General features: G+C 33.7%; 1 protein-coding gene across 19 annotated transcripts in view; it reads left to right on the plus strand.

Annotated features, from left to right (window-relative positions):
• Positions 1-12,990, plus strand: part of FRYL (FRY like transcription coactivator) — a 287,021-nt gene that overhangs the window by 161,000 nt on the left and 113,031 nt on the right. For 17 of the 19 annotated variants that reach the window (XM_050790052.1, XM_050790064.1, XM_050790057.1 and 14 more), the window contains 7 exons: positions 617-696; positions 1,383-1,463; positions 3,857-4,025; positions 4,624-4,716; positions 7,065-7,163; positions 8,338-8,439; positions 11,608-11,652. In XM_050790052.1, the coding sequence (XP_050646009.1) occupies positions 617-696; positions 1,383-1,463; positions 3,857-4,025; positions 4,624-4,716; positions 7,065-7,163; positions 8,338-8,439; positions 11,608-11,652 (669 nt within the window). The remainder of the gene's footprint in view (positions 1-616; positions 697-1,382; positions 1,464-3,856; positions 4,026-4,623; positions 4,717-7,064; positions 7,164-8,337; positions 8,440-11,607; positions 11,653-12,990) is intronic. The other 2 variants (XM_050790050.1, XM_050790051.1) reach the window with 1 other exon arrangement.

The following is a 12,990-nucleotide window of genomic DNA, read 5'->3' on the forward strand; positions in this document are numbered from 1 at the left end:
GTCTGGAAGGATGTACATGAAGTTGTTAATAGTGATTATGTGTGTTGGAGGAGTAGGGCTTTTATTACTGGTTTAAATTTTTAAAATTTGTTTTACATAATAGGAACTAGCATATACTTTTTTTGAGTTGAAATGAGAATATTTAAATGTCAGGTTTTTAATAATAAGTCTATAAATAGTTTAAGATTGTTAGAAAAGATAGTGTCCCTTGTGGCCATTTTCATGATAGTTCAAAATTGGGCTATATGAAATGTAGGGCTGACTCATTACAAAGGTGCTTTTCTGTAAGTGTTACAGGGAGGTGTACGTGTCTCTTTAGCTTTCTGACAGTAACTATTAAGCAGTAACAACTATTGCTTTTCCCACTGCATAGTCCATAGTTTAGTGATTTGTGATTATGAAACTAGTATTCTTAAATTTAGAACTTGTGGAATTTGATGAGTAACCAAATTCTTAGAGAAAATGAGATTCTCAGAAGAAAGATTGACAGATTAGTAATAATCCCATGAAAAGTAAGATTGATTATTGATTTAATTAGTTGAATTGATGAGAATACTCATGAAAAACCAATAACTTATTTAACTCTTACTTACTTGATAATGTTTTTAAATTCTAGATTCCTGTTCATCCTGTACCCGATCCCTTAGTTCATGAAGTTCTAAACTTAGCTTTTAAGCACTTTAAACATAAGGAAGGGTAAGTAAAATACTAACTTGGGATTGTTGCCTTTTTTTTGCAATCCAGGTCTGAGCTATTTGAATTCTTATTGATGATTTGTTTTGAGAGTTCAAGGCAATTATTATCTTCCTTTTTTTTTTTCTTCTTTCTTGAGACAAGGTCTCACTTTCATCCAGCCTGGAGTGCAGAGATGAGATCATGGCTCACTACAGCCTTGACCTCCTGGGCTCAAGTGATCCTCCCAACTCAGCCTCCTGAGTAGCTGGGACTACAGGTGCATGCCACCACACTCAGCTAATTTTTGTATTTTTTGTAGAAGCAGAGTTTTGCCATGTTGCCCAGAATGGACTTGAACTCCTGGGCTCCAAGCGATCCACCCAGCTTGGCCTCCCAAAGTGCTGGGATTATAGGTGTGAGCCACTGCACCCAGCCCCCATCTCTTTTAAATCCACAAAAAATGCTGATTAGAAAGATTTTGTAAAAATATTTCTTAGTACTATAGATTGGATATGTAAGAACCAGAAGGTTAAATATCATAGTAAAGTAAAATTGAAGGTAGAATACAACTAGTATTGCTTTTATCATATAAATGAATATTCAGAGAAAATTATGCAACACTCTGATATGAATTTTCAAATGTATTAGGAAAGAGAGGTTGTAGAAAAATTTAATGAAATGTTATGTTTGTTCTTTTATTATTTTAGATATTCAGGAACCAACACTGGGAATGTGCATATTATTGCGGATTTATATGCAGAGGTGATAGGGGTTCTTGCCCAATCAAAGTAAGTTTTATAAATCACCCATTTAGATTTTCTTTGCATTTTAGAATGCTTCATTACCAATGAATACAGTAGATACTGATAGTTCTAAATCCACCATTTTCATCATAGCACTAAGTCAGCCCCACCTTTTATTACTTTACTGCTCTGTTTCTCAGAAACTCTTTAATAGTCATATCTCAATTTCACCACTTGTTTTAATTTTATTTGGGGTTTTCTATAAATGTCTGAATCGAACAAATCAGAAATTGCCAACCATAGTTAGGACACTATCTTTTTCCCTATTTTTAACAATTCTGTTAGAAGCTTTTTTTAGAGACTCTTTACAGAGCTAATAATTATTTTCCAGGTGAGAACTTTTATTCCTCAGATAGCAATGCAGTGTTTTCTAATCATATTTGTTTTAATGCTAAACAGAGTTTGAACTGGTAAAAGAGACACCAAAAAGGAAAGATGAAAGATACCAGATTACTCAGTTAAAAGTGTTATTCATTAGGAGTTATACACACTGAGTTGTACTGAGCCATCACTTTAGTAAACAGTAAAATATATTTGTCATTAGCAATTTGTGGTTGCTGTAACAATTATGGGAGATTTTGGATTTCCTTTGTTACTACTGGGAAATTTATAAGGAAAAAAGTATCAAATGGTATTTTCTTGGATGTGTTTTAAAGAGTCTTTGGCCCTGAAATCATCATATAACAAACAACCTTTCTAAATTCTAAGAAGGCAGGTAAAATTATTATTAATGTTTAAGTAGTTTGCATTTTCATATTAAGTGAAATATTTTATTTAGCATATTTTTAAATTTTTTAATATACTAGGAACCCTTGTATAGCCAATACTATAGAACTTAGAATATGGTTTGAGTATTTTAAGTAATTTAGAGATAGATGATAATTTTTTAATATCTTATGGTTTTAGTATTTCAAATGATTTAGACATCGACAGTATCATATTAATATCTCACATGTAATTAGATTGACACAAAAACATAGATATGAGCAGTGATGTATTTCTCTTTATGTCAGTTTGTTTATGTTATTTTTATTTTTGTCAAAACTGAGTTTCTATCTCAGGAATATAGACCAGAAATTCTAAATAATATATTAGCAAGTTGGATCCAGGAGACACTCCATCATGGCTAAGTTAACTCTAGATGGCAAGGATAGTAAGTCCAAACAGCCAGTAAATAAATGTATGAAATGGTACTCAGCCTCACCTGGCTAGTGGTAGGAGAAATGCCACTTTAGAGCAATGTTAAGGTGTTTTCTGCTCATGCATGTAATAAGCATGGGAGAAAATGTGAAAGGATCCACTTTGAGTTAGGCTGATAGCACCTAAGGGGGCAGGTGGTGGGGTTGAGTGGGAGTGGGGAAGAGAAGGAGATAAAGGTTGGGGGTGTATTTGAATCTTGGTGTATGTGTTTTCTTGGTTTGTAGTGACTAATAATTTTTATAAGTAGTTTAACAAAAGGAAAAAATCCTTAGATTCTAATATTTCAATGGAAAGAGTTTATCCATTTTATAAAAATTTTCTTAATGAAGTGCTAAAGAATACAATCATGAAAAATGGTATCATAGTCTCCAAGATTAAAATCAAAATAGATGTTATATTTCAATCATGTATCCATATTTTGTTAATTTTTTTTGTTGTTGTTGTTCTTCTCACTGTAGTCAGTGACCATTGGAAAGCATGCTTTGAAGTTTTTTTAACTTTAAGAAACTGGCTTCCCCAAGTAACATTATCAGTAAAATCTTTAGTTGTTTCATAATATATAGGGGGGAGGTGGATAATTAAGTATTATTGATTAATAAACTATTAGATGTCCTTTTCAAATGTAAGCTAAGAAAAGCTTACTAGCTTTAACAATTGTGATTTGAATCCAGGATGATACTCACATTTCAAAAGCCTTTTGCCAGTGTAGTGATGTATTGATTTTAAGTGATAATTAGTACTGTAGGATTGATTGGCTTATCTCTGTGAAAAACTTTATAGTCTTCAATATGCTCTCCATATAACTAATTGCAGATTTTATATAAAAAGAGCCTTAAAAGTTGGAGACACTAATTTACATGATGATGTTTTATGGGTGGATTTTTTGATTTTTTTTATGGTTATTAATTAAATGGTAATGGTGGTATATTGTTAATATAGGAATAACGAAATCCTATTATTTCTCCTTCAGAAACTTTTAATTTAATTTTAAAATAAATGGACAGCAAATTTATAGTAGCAATTTTTATTTTCCTCTGTGTGCCTTTCTGGCAATTGTAATGAAGGTAGAGAAAGGAGATGATATTTAGGTAGCATACCTTTTGATTTTTACCCTTAAATATCATGTGGAAATTAGTGTTTTTAATTCAAATCAAATGCTGTCTCCATGTATATTAAAGGTTTCAGGCTGTAAGGAAGAAGTTTGTGACAGAATTAAAAGAACTGCGACAAAAGGAACAAAGCCCACATGTGGTACAAAGTGTCATCAGCTTAATAATGGGAATGAAATTTTTTCGAGTAAAAATGTATCCTGTAGAAGATTTTGAAGCATCATTTCAATTTATGCAGGTGATATACCTTCTAAATGACACTAAATAGAGCAAGCCTACAGTTCTTGCTCTTCATGACTTTTTAAAAGAAACAAAATATACGTAAATGAATGGCATCAATTTTAGTCTCTTATTCCATGTGTTAAGTTGTCATAAGTGTAAATTATTTTTTTTGTTTGTTTTTCCTTGAGACAGAGTCTCACTCTGTCACTTAGGCTGGGGTGCAGTGGCATGATCTCGGCTTACTGCAGCCTCCACCTTCCTGATTGAAGCGATTCTCCTGCCTCAGCCTCCCAAGTAGTTGGGATTACAGGTGCCTGCCACCAGGCCTGGCTAATTTTTTTTTTTTTTTTTAAATAGAGACGGGATTTCACCACACTGGCCAGGCTGGTCTCAAACTCCTGACCTCAGGTAATCTGCCCGCCTCAGCCTCCCAAAGTGCTGGGATTACAGGTTTGAGCCACCACGCCTGGCAAACTTTGTTTTTTGACTTGAAGATGCATTGACCTTAGTTTTTTGGTAAAATGGTAGAGTGTTCACAAAATTATTGTGATATTACAAATTCTTTAACCTTTCCTCTTTTGTTAATCTAAGTATATACCCTCTTTCCCTTTAAGGAATGTGCTCAGTATTTCTTAGAAGTGAAAGATAAAGACATAAAACATGCACTTGCTGGTTTATTTGTGGAGATTCTTATCCCTGTAGCTGCTGTAAGTATGTTTTTTTATTTTCGTACAATTTGTATGTTATACAAGAACCTTATCAACCTCATACTTTCATTTTTTTCCTAAAAATACTTACATGACAATAAGCTATGGCCATGGGAGGACTCATCTCATTTGCTTCCTGTTGCTCAGAGGTCTCTTCCTTTTGTTGATCATACAGTGTTTTAGATATCATTTCATGTATTTTGTTTTTTTGGTTGTGTCAGATGGTAGGGGAAATCCAGCTCCCTTCACTCCATCTTGGCTGGAAATGGAAATTAATTACATTAGTTTTGTTCAGATTTTATTCTAGTTAAAATCTCAAAAAATGAAGAAATGTATTACGTATTGAAAAATTGAACTGTTTTGGCTTTCACTTTTAAACATTGAATTCACTGACTTGTGACCTATGGACTTATATGAATTGGTTTATAGTATTCAGATCCTCCCTTTAAAGCATGTTTAGAAAAGGTGAACAGAGAATTGTTTTAAAAGTTAAGAATTTAAAATATTAATGGGAGTGACTGACATGTTTTTTTTAAACTTGTTTTGCATTGAAGATTTTAAAAAATGGGGACACACAAAACTCATAAGTTAACGGTTTACAAGTGGTTTATTTGAGTTACACAGCTCCCGTTTCCTCCCACCCAGTTTTTAGCCATATGAATTGGGCTCATTTTATAAAAAAGAAAACAGGCTATCATGTATAAGTCATGTCAGTTTTAGTCTTTTATTAGATATGCACTTTGATTTCTTTTCCTGTAAGTTGTTTGAATTACTGCTTATTCCTTCCAAATGATCATTTGCACTTCCTCCTTTGTTTGATCATCCTTTTTTTTTTCTCCCAGATGGCTGAGATTAGGTTTTAGTTTTTAAGGCAGTTCATCAAAAGGAGCAGGTTATAGGAAGAGAGGCTCTTGACAATGGTCCATTATCTTCATGTTGCCTGATTCTTTTATATCATATTTGCTTTTGTGTCCAGGTTTATTAGCCTGCTAGGGCAGCCGTAATAAAGTAGTACAAACTGGATAGCTTAACAACAGAAATGTATATTGTCTCATATTTATGGAGGCTAGCATGTGAAATCAAAGTGCCAGCAGGTTGGTTCCTTCTAAGGGCTGTGAGGAAGAACCTGCTCCATGCCCCTCGCTTAGCCTCTCGTGTGTACTGAAAATCTTTTGTGTTTCTTGGCTTGTAGAAGCATGGTTCTGCTCCCTGCCTTCATTGTCACATGGCATTCTCCTTGAGTGTATGTCTCTGTTCAAATTTCCCCTTTTTAAAAGGACACCAGTTATGTGGATTAGGGTCTTCCCGATCCTAACTTAATTAATGTGATCTGCAATGACTTATTTCCTAATGAAGTCACCTTCTGATGTGTGTGGGGTTAGGACTTCAACATGAATTTTGGGGGATATGATTCAACCCATAATACTAGGCCTCTGCACATACAGCTCCTGCCTGGAACATTCATGCCTCTCTGGTAACCTCCCTCCCCTCTTTCTCTAGCTGGCTTCTCTTTCTTTACTTATTTATGTATTGAGTGCATTCTGTTTGTCAGGTCTTCATCTATGCACAAGGGAACACAACAATGAATATGATAGGAAAGACTCCCTAGTACCGTATATTGCAGGATTGAAAATAAACTAGTGTATAAAATAGGTAGTATGTCAGATTGTGGAGAGTAATGTGAAGAAATGTAAACAGGGTAGGGGGCATAGGATTGCCAAAGGGGTGAGGGAGTTGAAATTTTAAAAAGAGTATGATTAGGAAAGACCACCACCTCAAAAGAGTTGGTAGCAATTGAGCAAAAACTAAAGGAATGAGACAGTAAGACTTCCTGTGTCTGTGGGAGGAGCTTCTCGGGCAGCAGGCCCCAGCATAGACATCCTAAGGCAAGAAATGCTTTGTTGCGTTTTAGGAACAGCAAGGAAGCTCCTAAAGCTGGGTCCCCATGCACATGGGCAGAGGGTGGGAGATAAGGCCAGCAAGGTTAAATGGGAGGCTTTAGCAGTATTTCTGGTAAGAGATGTTGGATGCAGCTTAGATGTTACTTCCTTGTTGAGTTTTTCCATAGGGGCCCCTTTTGAGTGCTCCAGGAGCGCAGAGAATTTGCCCTCAGTGGACCTGTTATACTGTGTCCTCTTAGCTTGTATTCCCACTTTGTGCACTCAGGGCTGGGACCAGGTTTATCTTATGTACTTACCATTTGGTCACTTGGCACATTGTAATACTTCAGTGAAAGTCTCAGTGAATTATTAACCAATTTCAAACCTTACAGAAAGTTCTTGTAATCTTTGTATAGTTTAATCTAACGTCTGTAATCATTTTCTTTGTTTGCATTATCTTTTTACTAGACTGTTAAAAATGAAGTGAATGTTCCCTGTTTGAAAAATTTTGTGGAGATGCTTTATCAGACTACTTTTGAACTGAGCTCAAGAAAGAAGCATTCATTGGTATTAAGAAACATTTCAAACCTTTTCATATTTAATTGGGATTTTTATAATTGATTTATGAATTCAGTGGAGATTAAAGAGAATGGTAAAATCTGAAATTATAAAATCCCTGAAGTGCAATACAAGGGCAAGTTTTACATACATATTTTTTGCGTTGCTCTATTTAAATGTTCTGTTCTGAATTTTACTAGCTCTGCGTTTGTTGAGTTGTTCAGACTTTCTTCTAGGTAGTCATGCATTGCTTAATAATAGAAATATGTTCTAAGAAATGTGTCGTTAGGCTATTTCATTGTGCAAACATCGTTAAATGTACTTACACAAACCTAAATAGTATAGCCTACTACACACCTAAGTTATATGGTATAGCCTATTGCTCCCAGGCTGCAAACCTGTACAGCATGTTACTGTACTGATTATTGTGGGCAGTTGTAACAGAATAATATTTGTGTATCTAAACACAGAGAAGATACAGTAAAAATATGTTGTAACCTCAGGGGATCACTGTCATAAAGTGATTTTAGCAGCTGTTTTCTGTCTGTTTACATCTTTTCTATTCAGAGAGTAAAGGCATTTTTTTCTACCTGTCTGTTTCACATAACTTTTATGTAGCTTGGAGAAGGTTTGGAGAATTGGTCAAATATTTGACCATCTAAACTAGAGATACAGTAATAGTAAACATGGATTGTGCCAGGCATTGAACTAAGTACTTTGTACTTTTTTTGTCTTACTTTAAGCTTCACAACCCTGTAAAATATTTGTGATTATTGTCCTTCACTTTATGTGTTTGGAAAGTGAGGCTTAGAGTACTTAATGTAGCCATCGGGAAGTTACATATTTGACAAACAGAAAGCTAAACCTTTAATGCTGTCTGTTATCTGATCCCAGGGACTAGTCATAACCACAAAATGGATGAGGGACTAATGGGTTGAGGGAGAACTAATAGCATGTTCTAACTCAGAGAGGTATGCTCAGTCAAGGAATTTTCCTCATAGAAAATTTACCCTTTATCTTTCTGTGTTAGATTATTCTATGAGATTATATTTCTTATTACAAATTGGAAAACTGCTTAAAAGATTTGTTTCCTTGCTTATGAGAATAAATGAAATATAAAATTTAAAAGTCCAGTGCTTTTCGATGAAAAATGTTAATTCTGTCTTTTCCCTGTCTCCTATAGGCTTTATATCCGCTAATTACCTGCCTTTTATGTGTCAGTCAGAAACAATTTTTTTTAAATAACTGGCATATTTTCCTACAGAACTGTTTGTCACATTTAAAGGTAAGATGTAATCACACTTCTGATGTGTAAATACTGACTGGTATATTTTGTTTATGCAATAAATTGGTTATAAACAGTGCATAATGAAACTTTTGTTACTATTGGTATACTTGAATAGTAACACTTTGCCACATTCCTTTTCTTATACATACTTTATTTCTTCTGTAGGGAATCGTGTATAGATATGAGTAAACTTTTGATTGAAAATTTAGTTTGTCCTAATGAATGCAAAATTGTACATTTTTTAGTGATATTTATCTTAAATCTAGGAATATTTGTTAATTCTTTTAGAATTATAGAGTATTAATCTCACAAAACCTTCTAGATACTTATTTTGTCTTTTGAGAAAATCAGTAATGTTGGTTTAAGTCTGAGCGATATGAGAAAAAGCTTTGATAATATCAGTAAATTCACATTTAAATATGCCCAGCCATATCTAAAAGTTGGTACTGGATCCGCACAGATGTAAAAGCTCCTGAAATGATTCTGACTTGAATGAAAGGGTACTTGTCACTAACATTATTTGGCACATCCATATTCAGCCTTTCTTAGTCCTGAAAACAAAACTGTGAGAGATAGAAGGATCATTTTCTTCCCAGGATGCTCTGCTGGCAGGATCCTCTTTTCTTCTCTGGGTAGGAACACAATTCTGACAAAGTGTGGGAATATTCTTCAGCTGCATGTCGTGTGAATGCTTGATTTGAATATTCTTTTGATATATACTTAGATGAGCCTATTTGAGTATTTGCTTGCAAGTTATAGAAATATTGCAGGCATGACATTCCATTTCCTGGCATTCCTCTAAGTTAGATTTGAGACTGAAAACCTTATACTTTGAAGATAACGGAACCAAGGCAGATAGAGTAAGTGATTTGTCTCTGGCTCTGCAGCTTGTTGTGCTATTGTAGAAATAGGACTGGCTCTTCTTTCATACTTCAGGAATGATCCACTGGATGTTATCCTGTACGTCTTTTTCATGATTTTATGTATCATTTTCAAAACTGCCTCAGTTTCTTAGGTATATGGGATATATGCTACTTTGAGAAATGTTTTTGTCTATTTTCCTTCTAGATAAACATTGATATTACTCATGTTTGGATGAGAATTTATATACCTTCTTTGACTATTTATGAAAATTTCCAGGGCCAAATCAAATTGATTAAACTCTTTATGTCATGCAACCAGGAAATAAATTTTATTTAATTAATTACATTATACTTGTTTCTGTTCTTAGTTTTGGTAATTTGTACAGGTATAGGGACTAAAAGAGAATTGATCATTTTTCTGAATAGTATGATTTTTCATACATTCATTAAAATATTTTTAAGATACACATTTAAATGTTTCTGGAAGACTGCTTTGTTTCATGACAGTTCATACTTTTCTGTTGCTTGTTGGAATTTTTATATATATACGTTTCACCTAACATATTTGCAATACTTCACAGTACCTTAACTTTTTTTGTCTTAAGGCTTTCATTTAAATGCTCTGTTTTCTTTGAACCCTTACCTCCTGTTAAATATTTCTGGCATATTGTTCATTTTCATTAATGGCTATGTCAATCTGCCAGGCTAAAGGAGATAAGAACCACTTAGCATGAGGATTTGAATATAATTGTCTTGGCCATTAACCCTTAACTTACATTAAGGCTCTATTCAGCAGAAATTTTATGAATTGGCTCATGTTTATTAAGTCTTAGATAATGTGGCTGCTCTGCGTAGTTGAGGTAAGGAGTTGAGCCTTGAAGGAAAAGCTATGCTAGTTATCTGTTGTAACAGTTATTTATTTTATGTATAGGGAAAATTGATCCAAGATAAAGGCGTTACCTAAATTATTTTGAGATCCATTTAATCTCTTAATACTAAAAGCCTAAAACAATTTCCTTTTATTAGATCTATACCTTTTTTTTTTTTTTTTTTTTTCTTTTTGAGATGAAGTCTCACACTGTTACCCAGGCAGTAGTGCAGTGGCATAATCTCGGCTCACTGCAACCTTCACCTCCTGGACTCAATTAATTCTCCTGCCTCACCCTGCTGAGTAGCTGGGATTACAGGCGTCTGCCACCACCCCCTGCTGATTTTTGTATTTTTAGTAGAGATGAGATTTCACCATATTGGCCAGGCTGGTCTCAAACTCCTGACCTCAAGTTATCCCCCTGCCTCAGCCTCCCAAAGTGCTGGGATTACAGGTGTGAACCACTGTGCCCAGCCTAGACCAATACTTCTTATGACTGGTTTTTATTACTTTTTAGGATGCTGCATCCTCTAAGTACAGAATCTCATTTGATTTTTACTGTACATGAGGCTGAAAGAAGACAAACAAGTAACCCATGTTTCAGGAGCCAGCATGGATTTGTGTCCATATTCACATAGTTCCATAGCTCTTGCTCTTCTGGTCCACCATGTTACTTCTGAATGTAGTATAAGGAATGTTGTTGGATATAAGCACTGAATATTTTAGGAAAACATGTTAGCAATAATTTGAGGATATTAAAAAGGCATTATTCTCTAGAATCATAAGAATAAATATGATGAAGTTCAAGACACCTTATGATATTACACAGTTTTAAAAAATTATCATACCAGGTTTTAAAGTTGATGACCATGAAAAATGAGCTTTATCCCTATATGCCCATAAATAGCTTGTGACACAGTGTCAACATTATTTTCACTGAAAAGTTAAATCTTTAATTTTTGTCCCAAGCAGAATTTGGTAGTCTCCCATTCCCATATCTATATCAATTTAGGTGCTTGTGTGAAAAGTGATTGTTTAAAGTTTCTGGAGAATTATTAAGAGAGATAGGTAAATAATAAGAGTAGATATCATAGGAAAATAATTTGGAGTTTTTTTCAACAATCTATACTTATTTTCATTTAAAAATTTAAAGTTGTTTGAACTGAAATACAGTGCTTTAAGAAAAATTCTAAGAAAAATTAGGGAGTTAAAACTTTGTTTTCTCTTAGTTGGAATATTATAGGTGTATCTCACATGATGCCCAAATCGTGAAATTTTTTTTACTTAGTGTTTTTGGCCACTGTCTTGGACATTTCAAATTTCTTCTAAATAGAGACCTTGGTGAAGAGCTATCTTGTTTTGTGCTTATTTTCATCTAACATGCATGTGCTGCATCTCATGTTTATGTTTGCTGTCTCACATTGCTTTATTTAGATGCCATCTAACAACAGTATCAGAAAACAAATAGAAACACTCCAGGTGAGTTGTGTAAACATTACAAAGTAAAATACTGCTTTATTTCCTTTAAGCGTGGCATTTGTTTTCCTTTTCCCATCGTTGCATTGCATGTCTAATGTATTTATTCCAACCTGCTTCTAATATTTTAAGAGAAGAGTAGCACACAGCAGAAACATTCTTCAGAGGGTTTAATATCAGTGTAGCCTCAAGAAGTTGAATTTAAGAAATAGAACTGATACTGAATGCTGATTCTTCACCAAAATTCCTAATTTTAAAATATTCTATTTAACAAACATTTTCTAGCTGCTATAAATGAAAATGTTTTAAAAATTTCCAGTGAAATTAAGGGATAGTAGCTCAGATTTTTGAATATAGTTTGTTGTTGTTTTTATTTTTAATTTTTGTGGGTACATAGTAGGTATATATATTTATGGAATACATGAGATGTTTTGATACAGGCATGCAATGTGAAGTAAGCACATCATGGAGAATGGGTATTCATCCCCTCACGCATTTATCCTTTGTGTTACAAACCAAGTATACTCTTTAAGTTAATGGAATACAATATTGACAAATTAATTTTTAAAACTTTATCCTATTGATTTGGGGGTTTTTTTGTTTGTTTGTTTTAATTTTTTCAGAGAGAGAGTCTTACTAACCCAGGCTAGACTCCCAACTCCTGGGTTCAAGCTGAGACTACAGGCTTGCACCACCATGTGTGGCTTTACTGGTTTGGGTTTTAAACAAATCATTTTTTTTAGTTCACAGTAGAAAAAAAGGAAGAAACATTAAAATGATGGTGGTCAAAGATATATTACTGACATACCAAAATTTTGTTTTATATTAAGTTCATTAGATTTTTATTTGTATAATTATTCAAATTAGATTGAATATCTTTGTTTAAAGCTCAGATAAATTTAGGATGATTTTATTATTCAGACATATAGCAGCATTGTAGCAGCTGAAAAAATAATAATTGATTTTTATCACTTCTCACCTTGCTGTTTTGTCATTGTGTGAATGCCAGCTTTGTTTGAAAATCAAGTTTTTTCATGCCAGAGACCTCATCACTTAAGATAATCCAAATACTTTTATATTTAATCATTCATATGGTAACAGTTTTTATGTAGAATAGGACTTAAATATTTTTAATGTATTATTTTTAATAATATTTTGAAATTACAGTTTAACAGTATGAAAGTGTTATGTCATGTGTACCTAAAAACTAATGGGACTTATTTAAGACTTTATTTTTTTTAGAGCAGTTTTAGGTTCACAGAAAAATTGAGAGGAGGGTACCGAGATTTCCTGTGGGTAAATTTCCCTACCCCCCTCATACCTAGCTTCCCCCATAAGCAG

Source organism: Macaca thibetana, chromosome 5 (genome assembly GCF_024542745.1).
Source record: "Macaca thibetana thibetana isolate TM-01 chromosome 5, ASM2454274v1, whole genome shotgun sequence".
In the NCBI taxonomy this organism is placed as follows: domain Eukaryota; kingdom Metazoa; phylum Chordata; class Mammalia; order Primates; family Cercopithecidae; genus Macaca; species Macaca thibetana.